Genomic DNA, 23,158 nt, shown 5'->3' with positions numbered 1-23,158 from the left:
AAAAAGAATTAAGATGGGGGGTGTGCTTGTATATGGCAATTACTAAAACTACTAACAGTTTGGGTGAAAATGGGTGTGAACAAAAGTTGGTAGAGCAGGTAATGTTTTCCCTTAAATAAGTAGGTAAATTGATTGATTTATTAATTCAAGTGAGAAACTTTCTTTTAGACCACTGTATTGATTGGTACTTGATTGCCTTTGGACTGAATAAACATCTGTTGGCTGTTGTTTTCCCTGAACTGAGCAACAGTTATACCCAGAACTCATTGAGGGCAAACACAAAGAAGTCTTAATTGTTGATGGTTAACAATTATCAGCTTTTTAATAAGCTAACATATTTCAGAACTAAGAAAGAAACAATAATAAGATAATTTTTTGCTCAAGAATACAACACATCCTGCCAAATTAAATCCACTTCTTGCTAATTTATTAAATCCCTTTCTTGCCAAGTTATTAAATCAAACTCTTTTTTTAATATGGGATTGAGCTTCAGGACATTTTTGAAATTGTTGTTGTATTTTGTAAGCCATGCCACAATCATGCTATATTTTAAAATTTATATTATATTTAAGCATGTTATAATCAGACTTTACAATATTTATGACTCCATCATAATTTGTAATTTGAACTTGCAAATGGATTTAGTTCAATAAATAGGTAGTGCTACATTTAAATAAATGAACTTTCACCTTAAACTTTTTTAAAGTAAACTTCCAGTCACTGAAGTCATTACCATGGTATATCTATTCTACAAGCAGTTTACAAAAGTAATTGAAAAAAATTAATATTTATTGAGGTATTTCAATAATTGGAGAACAAATTTTAGTGTAAAATAGAGAAAATTATTGGTGAAATATTTTTCATTGTTTTTTTGTTGTATATTTTCGAATTGAAAAACATATCCTTACTGTTTTCACATGTAAACAAGATTTCCAATCATGCGATGCAACACTTGGTTGTGTATGCCTTCAGAAGTAGTACTTTCAGCAAGAAAAATGAGAATTGAATGAATTTGAGCAATAAATGAAAACTGCAGTACCTGTCAGGCATGGAAGTTATTTTTCCAACAATATTTTAATTACCACCACTGGTTTCTTGCAAAGCTATCAACAACCTGGACATGCTTTTGCGGTCATATAGTTTGCAGAATATCAAAAATTTAATTTATTGCAATAGATTAGGTCTTCCTAATTCCACCATTTCTCTTAAATCACTGATACTTTTATATTATCAGCCATTATATCAAATTGAAATTGAGATGGACTTATGACAATGCTGGTGGTGATTGTATTATAAAGAGTGAATTTAATTTTTAAATTTGAACTTCAGAAGTAGGTCTGGTATACAAGAACAACAAAATCCTGTGTAATTATCAACTTTGTTTCATTTTGTGGTACAAAAAAATGATATTTTAACTTATGGTTTTGTCACTTATTGAAATATGTTTTTGTACCGCACAATTTAAATATATCCAGTAAGTCCTGTCCCATTTTTAAAATGTTTTGCAAATTTTGCAAATATCCCCCCACTTTGTGTATTGTTTTTACCTGGAAAGATATGTGTAGCATGTAATATTTACATATTTTGTACTATATATATATATATATATATATATATATATATATATATAGAGTAAAACAATTTCATGTTAAAATTGTGTACATAACTATACAGTAAATATTGTATAATAAACTTTACTCTATTATTATTGTCTTGTCTCTTTTACACTTTAAAATAACAAGGTAGATTTCCAAATTCAGCTTCAAAGTTTTCAGGTTATTGTATGACTCTTATGCCAACAATATTTATTTTGTAAATCCATATAGAATTTAATCAAGAAGTCGAAATGGACAATGAGTGTAATCCTATTTTTATCTGAATAGTCTGTCCATCCACCTGTTTGAATTCATTTACAGGAAAAATTATCTTATTCATTATGAAACCGCAACATTCAAGTTACCTCATCTGTGACTTTTTGATATTATCCTTATCTAAATGTGGTTTGGAGGTATAAAATCTACATTAGTATCACAGTTTTCGGTGAATACAAACCAAATGACTATAAGGACAAATGTACAGAATACAGTTGAAGTTTCATTCTCTGTGATTACCAGTTTGCTGGGACTTGATGCTACTTGTTTGCAACATCAATATAAGCTGCTACACTGCAGACATGATTAAAAAATTGTTAAAGCTACATTATAAATCCATATCACATGCACACACATTCACACCAATTGTTTTAGAATTTAACTCCCGGTAGCAAGATGTGGAACATAGGCTATTGTTACCAACTTGATTACTAGCAAGAAAAAGAAATGGAAGGTGAAATGCATCTATATGAATATTCACTGATTCACACCAATAACATAAAAGATGTTAAATCATTCTTAAAAATGTATTTGCTTTGAAATTCTTTTTTTTGTAGGAAATGTTTAGAAAAATTTAAATAAATGATCATTCCGTTGATGAAATCATGTTATTATTTATATATTTCAATATACCTTTTAGTTAATATCATGTAATGGCATTGTTACTTGCTATATGATTCTGACAATTCAAAACTCAAAGACACAGAGTTTTTATATCCTAAGGTGACCAAAGAAGCTCCAGCTCTTGTGTGGTGTTTGAATAACTTGCTTTGCTTTTATCATTCTCAGTGCCTTGCCTTGTTACTGGTACCTAGTAAAGACAGTTATATAGCAGCTTTAGTAGCATAGTTATATAGCATCATATAGTCATTCAAATACAGTCATTTATACTTCTCACTTTGCTTGCACAGAAATGTATATTCTGTTGTCAGATATAAAATAATTTCTTTTGCAAAATTTATGTTTCTATTTCTTGTGCGTTTTTTTATTCAACCAAAATATAGTATTAAGAATCTTGTTATAAAACAACTGCACTATTATACAATATTATTGCTATTAAATAGAATAAATTGTTCAACAATATTTGCATGGAATGATCAATGGTTAATGTATATTCTCGTATACAGTACACACTGGATAGATCTAGATTATTTCCCATCATAATTTACAGCCAAATCAGGATCAGTAGTGTATTGATGGAATAGCCGACTGTTGTAATAAAACTCTACTCAGCATTTTATTATGTATATTTGATTTAATTTAGTTGTTTTTCTGATGTTTCAAATTTTTTAAATTTCATTACATGCTATTGTAATGTAAGTTTGTTTACTGGATTTGACATCGTCCAGAAATTCAGTTCGGTTCTGTTTGATTTGTTGGTTTTTTTTATTGATAAGGAACTAATAATAGAAACATTGTATCTATTTCCTGACCTCATTCCAAAATCGTCGACAGTTTTGGTAAACAACTTTTTTTTAAAATTTCATTCTTTCTCAGAGTAAGAATTATTAAGTCATTCCTGGATTATGTGACAAATAGCATGTATTAATTGTTACAAACTTTTTTCCCTAGAAGGTTGACCCTCATCCAGGAATCTGTTTTGCGTCTTATTAGTGTATTACTGTTGTTTCTGATAGAAGTTTGTCAGTTGGGCTTACAACACTTCATATGTTAAGTTGTATTTTGTTGTGACCAGTTTGGGCTAATTATTTATTTTCTTCCAATTATTTGAATTCAAGTTATTCTTTTCCCTGGAAATACATATGTGTGCATACAAAATTCTTGGATAAAGACATCATTGCCTTCCATCTTGAATTTCATTGGGATTGGAACTGAGATTCACTTAGAATTTTTTATTACTAGGACTTCTGTCTTTTAATTCTTGGATTATTTTTGGATTTAATTCATAAAACCGTAAGTTCTTTTTTCTCATTTTTCACTTTATATTCTAGGAAAATAAATGAATTGTTAAATTTTACAAAGCTTGTTGTCTTCACTCTTTTCTATTACTTATTTTAAGAGCATAGACTCATAACAATTTCAAGTAATACACTTATTTGTAAGATGGAAATCTTTCTACACACTGCTAAATGAGACCTTCTGATTGGTCAGAATATTTTCAAGTTTGGAATTAAGTAAATTTTTATGATAGAGGGACAGATCTGCTGCTGCATTATGTTTTGTCTATGCTGTTCACAGTTGGATATACATTATAGATTGGTAAATGAGGAAATTGAGTTCACTTGCTCATATTTACCTTATAACCGGACAGTGTTATAATGATAGGGCTTACAGTGAGACCACTTTATAATGAAGTACACCATGCATATAATTCTATTACCACTTAAAGAAATGGGGTCTGTGACCATATTCATCTTATAACCAGAACAGTGTTATAATGATAGCCCTTATAGGAATGAAGTGCTGTAATATTCAATACTCATTAACATTGTGGCTTCATACTTAATCTGAGATGTAGATAAATTGTAGGTAACAAGAATAAAATGAAATGCTTTGATGGATATAAGAGATTGAATTTCATACTATTCCAAAATTTGAATTAGTTATGTTTAATGATGTAAAAAGTTAAGTTTTCTGAACTTTTACTTTTTGATAATGTAATAGGTTTAGTACAGTGTTTTCTTATTAGATGACACGACAAAATGTAATTTGTAATAATTCAACACATGGCTTTATCATGACATGGATGACTTTTACATGACATCAGGATCCATTTTTTGAGATGTCTTTCAAATGAAATGCCATTTTTGCTGTTCTGAAACAAGCCTGAGTTCAGAACTTTACACTATATCATATAATAAAATAATTATTGATCTATAAAGAGATGAATATGAAGTTTCATGAACCGTCCAACCCAACACATTGATCATGCTTATCAGTCAGTACTAGTTTACTGGTTCTTCTCTTCATATAATGTTATTTTCACCTCAGTGGAGATGGCAAAAGTTAATATATATCTGAGATCTAAAATAACAAGCAATTTTGTCAGATTTTTTGATCACTGTAACTAATTTTGGCCACCACTCCTATAACTTTTGAAACTAAAAATATTTTCAGATATGATATCTTGATGCTTCAGCTAATGTCAGGTTGTGGCAGAAATGAAAATCAAAAGGTGTAAAATTAGCTCAAATACCAATTAATTGTTCATTCTGATTTTGCAAATTATAAAAATGCCTTTGATGTTCCCTTATCATTAGCAGTTGTAATGAATGTTCTGTAATTATTATTTAAAATATGACTAGTTTTGCCAGCATAAATTTGGCACTAGCATTTGAAAACAGGCAATTTTAGGGTTCTATTCAGTCACTGACTTACAAGTAATTCTGTCAAGTGCATAATCTAATTTACTTGCATTCACATTTCAAGCTTGACAACATTCTAATACACACTTTAAAAACTTAAAGAGACAAAGTTTTCATAGGTGTGTGTCTTTCAATGAATGGAGAAATGATAAAAGTTAAAAATGCTTGTTTACTTTTGGATAGCTACCTTGTAGTTGCATGCCTAGCAACAAGCTTTAGAATTCTCCACATGATATGACAGAGATTTACTCATATTGGATCTTTTTATTGATTTATTAATTCATCAATTTAAATGAAACCGTGCTTTAAGTGTTCATAATATATTCCCTAATGTACTCTTAACATGTACACACATAAAATGAGAATTATAAGAAACTGGAACATTGTAATGTAAATATTTGATATTGCAAGTGTACTTTATTCACTGTACCACAGATATTCAATTATAAGTCAACTCAAACTGCAAACAACATTGATCCTGATTTGCCATCACATAATGAGCCTGCAGAACAGGGTCTGTATTGTTTGTTCTACTGATTACTCCTTACAAACTGCAGACCTATATCTGCAGGCACATTATGTGACAGCAGATCTGGGTCTGTGCATATTACAGTTGAACTTGTCTTATAAGCACGTTTTGCCAGTATTTGAATACCAGCAGACTATCTGCAGTAACCAGGATGGAAAACTTAAGTACATAACTTTTTCATTGCAAGTTAACACCATGTCCCTCCTTTAGAAGTATATGTGGTTCATAGATATATTTTGTATTTACTTGTGAAAATAAGCTGCCATACTTAATTTTGTTGGAATTATTGATAACAAAATGTAATGGTTCTCAGTGCAAAGTAGACCTCCCAATTAAGACCACTGACCAAACAGAAGAAAAAGTAACCTGAAATAAGAAAGTGACTGACTGAAAGGTTGAAATCTTTTCTGTCTCTTTATAATACATTGAATTAACAGTAGTGGTTTATAGTTATAACTGGACTCATTTCTTGATTTGTCCAAGTTGGTATGCAATCAAAGGAATTGGTTTTATGGCCATGATTTTGTTTGTGAAAGAATTTGAATTTGTCAAAGAATCATTGAAAGATATATTTTTGTTTCTTTTGGCACTTGGATAATGACAATAAAGACACCAATATCGTTTTACTTAAAATGAGACTTCATTTTTCACTCAATAATTTGAAAATTGGTCTTAATAGACCTAACCTGTGCTTAAATGGACTAGCGTGGCTTTAATTTTAATCAGACATTGTATATATATATCTATGAACACCTGCCTCAAATATATTTTAATTACTGTAACCACATTAACAGCCAATTCTGTTTTAAAATTAAATAATATCATAGTTGAGAGGGACATCTAGTTTACTGTTACTACATATGAGATGAATCAAAGCAGTTTGGTATTATAGACTAAGGGAGGTAACTGATCATTAAGTCAAACAATTCAGATTAAGAATTAAGGCAAGTGGATTGCAAGACAAGTATTTATTTTTTCTGAATATTTTCTTTTTTAAAATTACAACTTAGTGTCAAACTAAATTTCTTATGAAAAATTCAAAGCTTATGCATCACTTTACTTAGTTTATGAATAAGTTACTGAGAATTTTTATCTCAGAATGATGAGCTTCATCAGAATGTTAATTGTGTATTAGGCAGGATGACAAAGCATTGCATTATTAACGGATTACTTAACAACAAAGGTTATGTAAAATTTAATTCCATACTTTTATTAATTAATGTCAGTGTTGTAATTTTTAGTAAATGTTATACCTTTGTAGCAAAACAATAGCCATTTTAAAGAGGACATTGGACCATGTTTTTTTTTTAAATGTACATCATTTCACACACAAAAATCAGTGGATTACCATATTGAGTATTATTTTTTTGCTTTGCCTACCTGAAATTTTTATTTCTATAATAACAATAAAAATGACTTTATTTAAAGAGGGTAACACAATTAGCTAAGAACTAATCTACCTTGAAGCCCTGATACAAAGGAGTTTATTTATTTTAGCTGCATCTCTGAAGCTACTGAATATATTGGGTTTGGAAGAGGGAAACAGAGCAGGCATTTCTAATCTCAACTGGAAATCTATTCCAGAGCAACGTTCCAGAGTACTGGGAACTTTTTTAAAAATAATTCCTTATTTGGTTTGGGAATTTTATACTGTTTGGTAGACATGGATCACAGGTGGAGAGTATTGCTGGGTAATTTTCATCAAATTGAAAATCAGAAATCTCCAGTCTTAACCTGCACAATCTTTGAATAAAAAAATTGGCAGCAAATGTAAACAGTTATCAGTACAGGCTTGCATGTTCTAGAGTAATTTGGCTTAATATAAATGTGTTTTTGCTTTCATCTAATCATAAAAAAAACCATTTCACCTTTCTGTAAAATCTTCATGCTTTTCACCTTGCAAACTAACAGCATTTGGAAGCACCAAGAGAGCCTGGGATTCATAATCAAGATAAAGCTATATTAATTGACAGACATTTCCAAGACAGTGTGAATAACTCCAGTTTTTGTTATTTTAATATTTAATAACCAGGCACATATCCATCACCTTTACTAGTATGTAGTTGCATTTGCCCACATAACGCCGTGTATATTTTCTCTCACTACAGATGAGTTGGAGCGAGATTTGAAGAGATTACAAAAGGAACACCTTCAAAAATTATATGACCTTCAAAGAGAAATAGCGCTACTCAGAGAACAAGCTTTATTGGATAGACTTAGGCCCCCACCCACCCAGGCTGCTCCTCAACCTCAACCTCCTGTATCCCTGGTATGATGACTTTTTCTCTGTACATGAATTGAATGTTTAATTTGTATTTCTTCTCTCGTGCAAAGCACAGGTGAGACATGAGTGTCATTTTTCGGACAGAATTTTAATCTTCTTGTCAACATTACACAGCATCAACATGATGTGTTTATATTAAGCTGCATTTCTCAGATACTGTTTTATATATATAATCATAAAACTTTATTGGTAAATTTATCTTTCTAAGCAGACTTAATCATTGTTGCAAAAGTATATTATAAGGATATACTTTTGGGGCCAGGATAAGGGTTAGAATTAGGGTATTAGGGGATTGAATTTTCACTTGAAGTCAGCATTTGACCATTTTAATAAACCCCCTCCCTGAACATCGCTAACAAGGAAATTTGGTGTACACACTTCCACTGAAAAAAGTCTTCCTAGTTTCTAAAGTCAACCGTTCACGTCAGTATTTGATGAACTTATGATCCTTGGTCAGCTTTGACCATTCTATTTAGTACCTAATTTTGCTTTCAGTGATTTTTTACCAGATTTGATGTTAAGATAAGAATATTATTGGAGCTAATTCCTATAAATTTTCATTAATTATACATGACACATTTTTGACTTCTGTGAGGTAAAAGGTCTTATTTCTTAATTTCATGAAGCCTTCCACAAAATCCAGGAATGAAACTTTAACTACATGTAGCTTTTATCAGCTATTTATGAAAACTTTAACTACATGTAGCTTTTATTAGCTATTTATGAAAACTTTAGCTACATGTAGCTTATATCAGCTATTTATGAAAACTTTAACTACATGTATCTTATATCAGCTATTTATGAAAACTTTCACTACATGTAGCTTTTATCAGCTATTTACGAAAACTTTAACTACATGTAGCTTTTATCAGCTATTTATGAAAACTTTAACTACATGTAGCTTTTATCAGCTATTTATGAAACCTTTAACTACATGTAGCTTTTATCAGCTATTTATGAAAACTTTAACTACATGTAGCTTTTATCAGCTATTTATGAAAACTTTAACTACATGTAGCTTTTATCAGCTATTTATGAAAACTTTAACTACATGTAGCTTTTATCAGCTATTTATGATAAAACATTACTACTCAGACTCTTATAGAAAAGAACTAGCAACTATCTCAAAGTGTCAGAGAATCTTGATTTGGGATAATTTGACAAATATTTGAATAAGTTAGGCAGAACTTTTAGATGTTACTATTATTGTTATTGATGCAATTGCTGCTGTTGTTGTTTCTGTTGTTGTTACACATTTATTGTTATTGATCTTAATTTCAAACTAATCAGCCATATAATTTAAAATGAAGAAAGCACTATTCATCCAAGTGCATAATCTTCGAAACATAAATGGCCTTTTTTTTATACAGTATTCTGTAATTGAAGTGAAATTGTAAAATTTTTTAAAGTGTATTTTGTATTTTTCATCCAGCTGTTAATTATGATATGGTTGTAGGTAAAGTTATTATATTGTCACCTTTGGTAAAAGAAGAGTTAATTAGTTGCAATTCAATCAGACTTCTAGATTCCTTGAGTTTTATCCTATCTCTGCTTGAGTCATCAAATGAAACATTTTGAATGGCTTAGACAAAAAGAATCCTACATGTTTATCATAATTTAAAAAAAAATGAAATTACTGCAATATATATTACATTTTGAAGAAGAAAAAAAAATATATATATAGTTTTTCTTCCAAGTCAGTTGCAATTCTTCTTCAAATATGAAAGCAGTTTGAGGTAATTTTGATCAGAAACAGCATATATTTGTGATTGCAAGAATGTATATTTGAAGAGAGAGAGAGAGACCTGGGTTTTCCATGAAGCATAAAATCAACATTTCTGACCTCAGAATTTTTTTTACAGTGACCATCATTGGAAAGTTTTAAGTGACCTTGAGACTGAACTATTGAAAACCAAATAAAGACTTTCAGTGTTTACCATCAGAGTAAACCATAATTATAGCTTTGGGACTTACTCTTTGATAGTTCAAGAGTCATTTTTGTCTGTTAACCTAGGGAAGATCAGAAAACTACAGTGAGTGAGTAGGTGGGTGGGTGGGTGAGTGAGCGAGTGAGCAAGGTTCTTTTTACACAAAAAGTCTAGACACTTATGGCAGTCAGAATGTTAAGGTCCTTGGTGCACTCACACTTATCTCACTGATAGCACTCTAGAAGAAGGATGTTCATGCTAACTAACATTATTTATTTATGTAATTTATGCACATCACGCTATCTAATGATAGAGCATTTTGTGATTTCAGGGTCACTTCACCATAGCAGCAGAGTAATGTAACATTGACATATGATTGCAATAGCACAATACACAAATAACTATTTGCCATAGATTAGCCTCTACAAACTTTTTTTAAAAAAATCTCCATGGAGGTATATTTTTAGGATATTTATTTTACAGAATATTTTTGAATATTTTTATTTTCTAAATATTCATTAGGATGCATCTTTATTTCTAGAATTTCTTATTTTTCTGTAAAAGACATCCATATATGTGCCTGTTAAAACAGGTACCATAAATTAGGGTTTGCTGTTATCTCTTTTTTGCTTCTGAACAATCTTTACTTATATTATCTTGTACAAATTGTAATGATTAGACCTAATTCTTCTAGACTTTGTACAAATTGTAATGATTAGACCTAATTCTTCTAGACTTTGTACAAATTGTAATGATTAGACCTAATTATTCTAGACTTTGTACAAATTGTAATGATTAGGCCTAATTCTTCTAGACTTTGTACAAATTGTAATGATTAGACCTAATTCTTCTAGACTTTGTACAAATTGTAATGATTAGACCTAATTCTTCTAGACTTTGTACAAATTGTAATGATTAGACCTAATTCTTCTAGACTTTATAACAAAATAATTACAAGTGAAAGTAAGTAACAAAGTCAAATTCTGATAGCCACAGAAACATTTTTATTGATATTTGTTTTTTTAATTGTTTAATATTTTCAGAAAGCAATTTATATCTTCCCAAATCTGTTTTATGTTTAAATTTTCAGGAGCCAGGCTATTAGTACATGTAGTCACTAAGTTTTCTGGACCTAGTCCAAGTGATACCTGTAGTCATTTATTTCTTTTATTAGTGTTGCTTAGCTCATGTTGTACAAATCAGCATTACAAGTCCCTGATTCAGAATTCACAACAGTAAAGAGTACAATATACCGTTAGTGCCATCTTAACACCTTGGTGCACCTTGTCATTGTAAAGCTGCACAGAATGATTATAGTTTTACAGTTCTGCACAGAATATTTAAAATTGCTTTTTAGATTTCAAAGAATTGATGGTGGTTTTGTTGATGTGAAAATGTTTATATTACCGGCTTGACTGACATATTGCTTGTACAACTCAAGTTGTGACAATAAGCTCTGGTCAGAAGAATCATTTTGTGAACTGATTAGTGCCTTTTTATGAGGCTGGCATGTTACAGCCCACCTGGCAGGATTTTCATTATTCCAGTTTTACCTCACCTGGCCAAAGTAGAGGAAAGTTATGGTACTACCCCAGCATCTACTCAGATAAAAGCGTCTACCTATGTTCAGCCTCTGCATTGTGAATGATTCTTTCTTCCTAGGTCCTGCATAACAGTTTTGAGAGGTTTTAAATAGCACTGACCCTTTGGGGAGGGGGTAGAGGGAGCTGATTTTGTTTACATACATATACATTAGTTGTATGTATCTATGTAAGTACTAATTTCTTACATTAAAAGAAGACTATTGGGGCCCATGTTTCACATTTTACTTGCTTATGTTAAGTTTTTTGTTTGCTCATAATGCATAGGTTTCTTTTCCTACTGTTAATACTGTTATACCTGGGATCATGAAACTTGAGAATATGTATCTGCATCATAAAAGTAAGCCATTATGACCCAAATTCAGCACTTCACTGACTTTGGTTATATTTTTTGTTTTTACTGTTCATACTTGAAACATTAACTGGATTTTTGCATACCATATTGGTACAATAAGATCACTCTGACCAACATTTCACATTGTACTGACTTGGGTTATGTTTTTGCATTTAGCTCATGACAACATCGTAGTTTTTGTTTGCTATGTACTATTATCTTGTCCAGAATTATGAAACTTGATGAGGGGATGCATCTTTATGAGCCCTACTTCGTTTCATTAGTAGGTCATTATGATTCCCCTATATCTTATGTTTAACTGGCCTGGATTACATGTTATGCTTGATGTTCATTTCTCAGAAACTGTTCATGCAAAAATTGTGAAATTGATGGTGGTATTTGTCTTGGTTAGTACTACACCCTTGTAGCAAAAGAAAGTTCATTGTGACCTATATTTCATCTTCTTCTGGCATTCATTAAGCATTTAGATCTAGCTCATGAGTTTTTGAGATTCTGTATGCATACTGTCCTACCTATAATTTTAAACTTTGTGTGAGGATGTTATTTGCTTTAGAGAATGTAGATAATTTCTTGAAATTAAAGTTGATTTATTGGATGCTATTTGTATTTCAATCATGAAACTGAATACATGCAATTGGATTCCTGTCTGTACTACAACTAAAGAAGGCCACCATCATACATTTGATACTCTGCTAACATGGCTTAAGTTCTGTGTTGATGACCACATAGATTCTTCCATCTTCATGCACTGAAGGCCCATTTTGACTAGTGCAGTTTAAAGGAGGAAAAGTACTGTTTAATCTTTGGTTAACTTTCCATATTATGACTACTCATGACATATTGTGGTAGGTCACCCGTAACAGGTTAACTCTGCATTGTACATGTTGTTGTTGTTGTTTTTTGGATTTAATGCCATTTGTCAGCACAAGATAGGCTATACATGGTGCCAGTATAAATGGTGGATGAAGAACAGGGAAGAACCCTTGAAAGAACCACCAACCCTCGAGAAACTACTGGCAAGCTTTCTCATGTACCCACACTGGCTTAGCCCAAGACTTGAACCCACGCAGACAGAGGTGAGATGGCAGTGATCCATAATGGTGAGCACTTCAGACCACTTGGCCACTCGGGGCCCCAACACTGTACATGTGATTGAGTACTAGAGTGGATTGCTTGTTACATGAGGTCTTATCTGCAGTGGCTAATCAAAGTAATTATTGATGCATGAACTATTTTGGTATTGCTGGCTGTCACTCCGAAGTTATTCAAAGCCTTTGAATTTCACCAAGTAAAATCTGACTTCCAGGGATGGACAGTGATATTAATTTCCGTAGACAGATTTTATGAACAATGATTTAAAAGACAATGGTTGAAAAACAATCATAATCTCTATTTTTTTTATCAACATGTGATAGGATGTAACTTTGATATCATTGAAAAAAATGTACATCTTTTATTGTTTTATGTTTTTTTGTACCAGCATAGTAGGTAGGTAGATAGGTTTACAGTATGTCATCACAGTATTGGTTATATAATGCCATTTAAAAGTTTAAATTAAAATTTTAAAAAGATAAAAAGCTCACATACTTTAGTAGAAAAGTGACCTATATTTCTTTCTCTGAATTACTTGGGTATGAACTTATTTTCTGTATGTCTGTTGGTGACTACTAAAATCATTGTAGAGGTGAGTTATGTAATATTTGATTATACATAGTTTCATATCCAAAATTAATAGTAATACCTCATGGCCTCACTAGTGATGCCATGACATAAATATAATGACAGAGTCAACCAAATGTATTTAAAAGTCATTATTTCAGTTCACTATTCTGCCTTCTCTCAATATAAAGTCAGCATTTTTTATTACATGAGAAATACATTACATGAGAAATCTTACATTTGTGCTCATTTCATAGGAAATATGAAACTTGACGAATACTTTAAATTTTTTGTTTGCTGCGTTGCAAAGGATAACAAATTATTCAAGTCATTTCATAAATTTTATTTGGAATGAGCATTATGGATTTTGCATTTTATTCAGTGGTACCATTTTTGTAGATTTTGTGGTTGCTACAAGCCATTTATTTAAAGACTCACCAAACATTTATCAACATGTGAAGATTATTTTATGACTATGACCCTCTTTCCACTCCAGATATATGTAAAGATATTATGACTCTCCTACTACAGAATGCATATGTAAAGATTATATCATGACCCTACTTCCACTCCATGAATATGTAAACATATTATGACATATGTAAAGATATTTTGACCCTACTTCCACTCCATGAATATGTAAACATATTATGACATATGTAAAGATATTTTGACCCTACTTCCACTCCATGAATATGTAAACATATTATGACATATGTAAAGATATTTTGACCCTACTTCCACTCCATGAATATGTAAACATATTATGACATATGTAAAGATATTTTGACCCTACTTCCACTCCATGAATATGTAAACATATTATGACATATGTAAAGATATTTTGACCCTACTTCCACTCCATGAATATGTAAACATATTATGACATATGTAAAGATATTTTGACCCTACTTCCACTCCATGAATATGTAAACATATTATGACATATGTAAAGATATTTTAACCCTACTTCCACTCCATGAATATGTAAACATATTATGACATATGTAAAGATATTATGACCTTACTTCCACTCCATAGATATGTTAAGATTTTATGACTTGCCTGCCACACAGTGTGTATATAAAGATATTATGACTGTCTTTCCACTGCTTGCACATATATGTAATGGTATTATGACCTTTTTTCCACTCAGCACATATATAAAGATATTATGACTCTTTCCAATCCACAGATATGTAAAGATATTATGACCCATTTTCCACTCAAGACACATGTAAAGATATTATGACCCTCTTTCCACACTATGCATATGTAATAAAGACATTAAGTCCTTCTTTCCACTTGACACATATGTAAAGCCATTAGTCCATCTATGCATTCCACATATTTTTAACAACATTTAGTCCCTCTTCTCACTCCATGCACATATAAAGACACAAAGTCCATCATCCCACTCCAAGCACATGTAAAGGTATTAAGTCCCTCTTCCCACTTCATACATATCTTAAGACATTAGGTCCCTTTTCCAACTACATGAATGTGTAAAGACATGAAAATGGAAGTTTTGTAAGCTACAAAAATTTAAACCCACAAACAAATATACCAGTAGTAATATACTATATGTACTCACTTATAAGTCAGTCCAACTTCAAACAACATAGATCCTGTTCTGCTCTCACATAATGTAACAACAGATGAGGATCAATATTTGTTCTACTGATTACTCCTTACAAATTATAGAGACCCAGTTTGCAATTGGACTTGACTTATAAGCAAATATATGCCATATTGATGTGCATCATCATTTATTTCAGTGAATTCAGCTTTGCTGATTTTGGGAAAATCTGTTTCCTAACGGTGTAGCATTTAATGTGTTAATATAGATATTTGTGTAGCAGTTTTTGTCTTGTTGCTTTTTGTGTTGTGACTAGTCCAAACCACTTTACTACAGCATACCAATGCATGGCTGCACATACTTGCAGTTTTCCTGATTTAGATTTTAAAATATTCAGTAGAAATGAAATATTAATGCAAATAGTAAACCTTGCTTACTATTGACTCACAAATGCCATTTCAAACAAGAATTCCAAAATTTAATTTCAGTGTTACGAAGCCTGTAGCTTAGCTGGTAGAGCATCAGACTCATATTCCAAAGGTTGTGGGTTTGATACCTACCCAAATCAGGCATGTTTGATGGCATTGGAGTGACCTTGTGAAAAGGCACTTAGTTCCCATTTCCTCAGCATGCTATAGCCAAATAAAGTGCTGTTAAAATCTGCCAGTAACAGTGTAACACTCGATGATAATATTCAGTTTATAGAAGTACACATAGACCTACTTGTTGCAATCTTCATGATATCCAGACTTATTCAGCATTAGATTTTGAATAGTAAACAGGAAAACAGCACCATTTGATTCACTGCACATTGTATCACCTCACTGATTTAACCATTAATATTTGATCACTCATTGTGTTAGCTAGTCATATTTTTGCCACACTGAACTAGAAATCACACAGATATTACCAGGAGGTTTGTAAGATGCACATTAATCTAATTCACCATCAATATTTTGACTGAAAACCTTGATATGAAACATTTGGTTCATATTTGATCTATTTCCCCATGTTCATACTCCCCCTCCCTCCTAGCAGTAGGAGTGGTTAATTGTCTGACGTCCAGTGTCGTCTGCATTTGGATGTTGTATGTAAAAGGAACCTTCAATTGTCTGAGTGCGAAATCTGCTGAACCTTATTACAGTTGACTGCATATGAGCCTTGGCTGTTACAGAGACCTTATGTTGAAGTGGAACCAATGGCACCATATGACCAGTAGTAAGTATCATTTTTTCTATTTTCATTTTACTTTTTCTTTAAAAAATGTTAGATATAAGTTAACATAATGTTCAGCTGCCAAGCCAGTATCAACAACAGTATCAACAACATTCTCTAATACCTTTTTAAATGGTCAACTTTTCACTGTTACATTATCATTTAACTCTGCACAGATTCCACAGGGTATCTGTTAGCCAAAGAAAAGGTCATAAGGTCAAGGTTATAGAGGAATAATGTTTTCTACAGTGAAGACCATGAGATTTCGTTCTGTTTTTCCTGAAGGGGCTTTTGTTAAGACCTGGTATTTTTGCAAATTTTGACTCTTAAGTTTGACAAGAGTTTGTGAGTTCGAATTTCAAATTTGCATCACAAAACATCAAGTCACATTAGTTTTAATATTTCTTGGTACAGAAAATAGTTGAAAGTATTGTATTTTTCTGTCAGAAAAATAGTTAGCATAATCCAAGTGTGCTTTGTTATATAACCAAGTTAGAAATTACCCTCTTCTTGGGAATTAAAGCTGTTCCAGAGTTGTTTGCTTATACATTGGATGACATGGACAAATTATTTTGTGCAATAGCTACATGAGTATTGTTGTATTCATGCACTGTATGATACATAGATAATATCTGAATGGAATGACTTCTCATATTCTTGAAAATTAATGCATTGAGCCTAAAGGGGTTACAACATGTTTAAGTTTTATGTAAACCACTTTTACAGTACTTGTATTGAATGTATACTTTCTAGAACAGTGCTAATTATACAGAAATCAAGAGTTTTGATAGAAATGAATGATGTGAAAATTGGTCTTTCTCTGTAAAAGCTGTCACCTGGCAAGGATTTTTTAAATTTCTCCTTATGTGGAAACATGCATTTAACTTCCCAGTTTAACATTTAAAATAAAGAAAAGAATCCAGTCTTTCAAGTGCTACACAGGTGTTTAGGGAGAGAATTTTATTGGTATGTTGCTTACCTTTAATCAAGACCTAATATTTTATAAAGTTTTCTCTTGTTTTGCATTTATACAGGTTGCTTGTTCACTATCATCACACTATGTGAAATTAATGTCTTATTTAATAGTTTAATTTTTAGCTCTCCTCAGGTCTTAAGGTCAAGTGAACAAGCATGCATATGGTATTGGCCCAGCATCCATTATACTGCCATGTGTCATTCATCATGTATCCATCAACAGTTGCTTTTTTGCTAATCTGTTGGTCGTATTTCTAATCCAGTTTTTGATTAAACTTATAAAATGGGCTTATAGCATCAGTATTTTGGATGATTCATTTATAATCAATATCCACTCATATCAGTGAGATGATCTTGTATCTGATTGGCTGTACCAGCTGGAGGCCATATTTCTCTGCCAGTATTGATCAGACTTGAAATCACAGCTTATTTCATCATGAATTTGATAATATAAGCGAGATCCAGACAACTCTGGAAGCCTTATTCCTGGTTGGATTTTAATCAGGCCTAGAATATAGGTTTATTATTATGAAGATGTTCAATGATTTTGATTATGAGTGAGATGCATGTAAGTTAATGAGGCAAATTTTGGGTGGAAAAAAATCAGATCCAAAAAATGAGGTTTTTCCCTCTGTATTTTGTAGTGCAACTAGAACTTCCAGATTATTTGGTATCTTTGTAGAGCTACATCTGTCTACCTTTTTATAATACCACCCACTTTAGTGTATCATATTGACACTACAGAGTTCGGCAGTAGGCTACTACCTCCTGCCACATAAACTCATCGCCAGGGGTTAATGAGTTAATGTCCTGAAATAAATTGAGGATATCTTGGTTTTATACTGTATTCTTGTGGGTGGCAAAGCTATGAACAACTGGTGACAGTACATTGTTTCCTCATCACAAGTGAAATATTTCTTTGTAACTACATTGAAAAGAAAACTCTGATTTTTTTTATTATTACATTTTTTTAAAGGGTCAAAAATGCTGATTCACCTGGATTTTGTACACATTGTACCAATGTGGTTAACACTGTAGATGAATAAACTGTATGACTACAGCAGTAGAAGGAATTCCCTAATTTTACAACAAATTAGGACAGAAACTGTATACAAATTTCTTTCTTACACCTAATGTTTTAATTTTTTGCCAACAATAAATGTTTTAATTTTTCCATTGACATGTTTCTTGTACCAATGGAAAGAGTAGGCATTATTGTATAGTGGTTGACATAACTTTTGAAAGAAAATGGTGTTTTGGTCTATTTAAAATTGAAATTTGGAGTCATAATGTGAATGAATGCACATTACAACAACTTTTCCATTTGATCTGGAATGAATAGAATTTGGTATTTTTGTAAATTTACAAAATTTCATGATATTGGACTGGATTTATCTGTGCCAATCTTACATGAAGTACATCAGATTTCAACAGCATGTTGACATCTGCAAATGTGTTTTTGTTCTGTCATTGAATGTTTGAAATAATAATGTGGGAAAAGTATAAGTCTTTTAATTGCAATTATCATAAAGACACTTTGGATTATAATGTTCATTTCATTTTGAGTGCAGTAAGGAGGATGTAATTGCACCATAATATAATCAAAATTACAGTACAATTTCGAAATGTGTAATCAAGCTTGAGAACCCATGACATATCTCATGTAATTTGGATTTGCAGAAATAAGAAAGTTCATTTTGAGGAAATTAAGGATGTAAAACTGTTAATTATATTTTTTGCCATTCTTATTACCAACTAAAGAAGACAGTTTATGCCTTGTCACTTGCATGTTATTTATAAGGACCCTGTCTAGCATCTATAGCTAGCCTAAATCCGAAACATTGTATCAAAAAAAGTTAATGCGGAATGTTGCAAAGCAGCTCATATGTGGCAGTCCACAAAACATCTGCTTTAGTTCATTCATTTGGTTTACTTCCTCCACAGACAAATAAAATAAAAGTGCTGGTGTCTGCGTCCATTGTTTGTTTACAATAGAAAGTAGTTCCTTTATTCACGTGAGTTCAGTATGAATTGCATGCAAGTTCAATATCGTAAAATACTGCTTGATTCTGACAATGTGAAGTTATCGGAGAAAAAAATGAGCATATAATAATAGTATTTATTTAATTCAGAGTTTTGCTCTAAAAATGTTACCATTTGTTATAGAGTGTATGAAGTAGGAGTATGTCGAATAGAAACAGATTATATTAAATGCCTGCTTGTGCAATTCATGTAGAAACCTATTTAAAATAAGTTACTGGTAATTCTTAAAGACTCTTTGTTGTTTGGGTTTCCTTTTAGGTATTTTTGGCACCACCTCATTCATTGTAAAATGGTACAATGTTGGCATATTTTATTTGTGATGTGTGCATTCTGACAGGGATAGAGAAAATAAAAAAATAAAAAACAAATTAAATAATTAAATATGGAAATATATCATATGTAAGGACAGGTATATTTTCTAAATGGGAAAAGAAAGTAGCTCAGAAATTTCACCACAGTGGGGATATCCATTTTATTAGCTTTGTGATGATATTATTTGTTATCACATAGTTTTTACTCCTTACATACAGTTTGTGCAGTTTTGTTGTTGTGAGGTTTAATGCCATTTTTCAACACAAGATAGGATATACATGACAGCCAGTATTAATGGTGGAGGAAGAACCCAGAATAACCGCAGAAAGAACCACCAACCCACAAGAAGCTACTGGCAAGCTTTCTCATACCACTGGCCGAATCTGGGACTCGAACCCACGCAGACAGAGGTGAGATGGCAGTGATCCATAATGGAGAGTGCTTTAGACCATTCTGCCACTCAGGGCTCCTGTGTGCAGTTTAATGTTTTTGATATGTCGACATGTTAACATATCACTTTAAGTGAATCTGATTGGTCCAAAAAGCCCATGAAATTCTTATGCAGTATTTTCATTATTGATTGGTTGGATCTTGAGAAGTTTCCTTGCCCTGTCTTTTGGAACCTTTTCTTTTTGTTTTTAATATTACTTTCAACATTTTGGCAACCACTTCAGAATATGGCCATGGATAGAGGGCTGGGGGGCAGGGCCAAAGTGATATAAAATGGCACCCTACTCCTATGATAAGCATGGCTAAATAAGTTCACCTCTCTATTGAGAAGAATGTCAACATCTGCTGGTTCCAAAACTGTCAGAAAGTTATTGAATAACAGCATTCTTCCAAATCAAATAATGCAAATATCTGGTAACAAATACATTTAATCTGGAATTACTATACTCAGTAACATCTTTGCTATTGATTTAGTACAGTTTCTGCATCCAGTAATAATCCTTTCACATGAATATCCAACAACTGGAATGCTACCTTTTTTGCCATATACAATACTGCATCCATAGTTGTGAAATTGACATACTTTGGGTCAAAATATTGTAAATATTTTGTCAAAATTGATGTATATGGTACATCTAACCTTACCTAAGTCAAGTGACATAACACAGGAATTTCCATTAGAGATCCTTTGTTGAAAAATGATATTTTCTGTGTCAAATATTCTATTGATTTAGAATTAACATTTGCTGTTTGAATTATAGTTTGTAATAAAATCTAGTTTTTAATGTTACTAGTTATAGAACTTGACATTATTAATTCAACTCTAGTGTCATCAAGGAATATCTTTTATGCACAACAATTGAAAAGTCGTGTTTGAATGAGAATAAATGTAGTTATTTGATGTTCTTTCTCTCTAAACTATTTCCGTTAGAATGAAATGAATACTATGTGAAAAACAGAATCTCAATTCAGTAATGATTTCATATTAAATTTGTGAAATTTGCTCAATAATTTCCAGCTTTTTCTCACCAAGTCTTGCTAATGCTGAAAATATTCAACTCATTTCCTAACTTCGGTATTAATTACCCATTTGAGATCCTCTTTTTCTCACAAGCATGCATTTCAATATCTCATTATGAATATGTAATACATCAGTATATTAAAGGGGCATTGTACATCAAGACTTGGACCATAACAAATTTTAACTTGGCGATGTCAGTGTGACATAAAATTTGTATTTGTCTTAAATGCGTAACTTCCTGTAATATATTTGAAATTTTTTTTTTAAATTTTTTTTTATGTATTAGTCTTGTAAAGTATGGCGGCATTCCTGTACAACTCATCAGTTACCCCACGACATACATAACATCATCTGTACCCAATAGTACTGCCATCACACAACCAGTTACAGCACAACCCATGTAATCAGGTTTGTTGGAAATCAATGTCCTGGCCTGCAGTGGCTGATTCCATGCTACATTTATTTTATTTTTTCAGTTAGGATCTAAAATAGAAGCAGACCTCAGCTGCAGATATCTTAGACCTGCTATGATTGTTATGGTCCATATTGTTCCTATAGGTTTATATATGGATTTTGATTTTCAAGGTAAAAATGTGTACCAGTTGTAAACTCAGCAGAAAAATACAGGAAGTCACTAATACCAGAAGTCACTTTTCATATGTGAGATTCAACAAAAAAGAGATGGAGAATTGTCTCTAAAAATTTAATTACAATATTACCCTTTAACTGTTATTACCAGCATTGCTCATTTTATTCTTTTATTGCAAAAGAAATAGGAGTTTGTTTGATTCTTCAGTGACAAGTCCATCTTGCAAAATGACTTGCACATTCCATAGAGACCATTTTTCATGTCGTGATGAAATTTTTTTAGACATTGGTAGGATCATGGATATCTGCTGTTGAGTGATACAAAGCTTTCAGTGCCTGTAAATGACTCTAATTATTTAAAGATATAATGTAAAAAAAAAAGTATTAAGATATTGTAATTCCACTTTTTCTGATGCAATATGTATGCATGCTTAGACATAGATGGCTTGCACTGAAATTATTTTTAGCTCACCTGGCTAAAGGTGTTGCACTGCATCCATCATGCATTAGTTGGCCATATGTCTGTTCATCCACATTTGCATGTTTTGATTTATTTCTAAAGTACCTCTGGATCAGTATGGAGAAAACATCACAGGAATATATGTTGTATAAATATTGTGCTCAAGGTTGCTCCCCTAGAAACATTGTTGATTTCATGGACACCATACTGAAGACCTATTTTCATTTTTTTTCCAGAATGGCTGTGTCAGTTTAGATTGATTTTGGTAGGAATACTTCTTAAGACATTTTGTGTCCGAATTTTTATTTGAGGTGGCTCCAATATCAGTAATATGCTTTCCTTGGCAACCATGTGGAAAACATATTTTTGACTTCTGCTTCAAAACAGTGGAGCCGATTTTGATCAGACTTGGTATGAATGTTTCTTAGGATATGCCTCATCAAAACATTGTTCAGGGCAGCTCCCTTAATGACATTGTGGCTTTCAAGCATTACTACACTAATGAAGTTCCTTGTATATATCCTTTTTTCTGCACTTTTTATGAAATTCAGTGTGAAACTATCTTGTGTTAGGCCCTAACTTGAACACAACATATAAATCATCACCACAGGTTATGTTGCATTTTCTTAAAAGTGGTTGCGATTGGATGAAATCACTGAATGTGAACTATAAGAGTCATTTCTGAGAAACAACCAAATGATGCCTGTTTGCTTTGTCATCCAAAGCAAAAGCTGAGCAGCTGAACTCAACATGTATTAACATTTTATTTTTTATGTAGTCTTTGTTGCTACTTTCTGTCGAATGCTAGTAACATTCTTCAGTGGTTAGTGAACCTTCAGAGAACAAATATTTATATTTTCTTAAAGACTACAAGGGGATGCTATAAATGTTTTAGTAGATGATTGGTTTGGTTAATGTTGGGACACATTGTAAGATGAGAAAAGTTGCACCTATTTGGCTTT

General features: G+C 31.9%; 1 protein-coding gene across 6 annotated transcripts in view; it reads left to right on the top strand.

Moving 5' to 3' along the window:
• LOC149807406 (uncharacterized) overlaps positions 1–23,158 on the top strand; it is a 223,339-nt gene that overhangs the window by 85,514 nt on the left and 114,667 nt on the right. For 5 of the 6 annotated variants that reach the window (XR_016422584.1, XM_089966453.1, XM_089966445.1 and 2 more), the window contains 2 exons: positions 7,835–7,995; positions 16,277–16,350. Coding sequence is in view for 5 of the 6 variants with exons in the window: in XM_089966453.1 (XP_089822579.1) it covers positions 7,835–7,995; positions 16,277–16,350 (235 nt within the window). In the remaining variant the exon portion in view is untranslated. The remainder of the gene's footprint in view (positions 1–7,834; positions 7,996–16,276; positions 16,351–23,158) is intronic. The other variant, XM_089966437.1, reaches the window with a different exon arrangement.

This window comes from Sinohyriopsis cumingii, chromosome 1, assembly GCF_028554795.1.
Source record: "Sinohyriopsis cumingii isolate HCF-2022 chromosome 1, ASM2855479v2, whole genome shotgun sequence".
Lineage (NCBI taxonomy): Eukaryota > Metazoa > Mollusca > Bivalvia > Unionida > Unionidae > Sinohyriopsis > Sinohyriopsis cumingii.
Note: the sequence above shows the minus strand (reverse complement) of the source record. Positions and strands in the feature narration are given on the sequence as shown.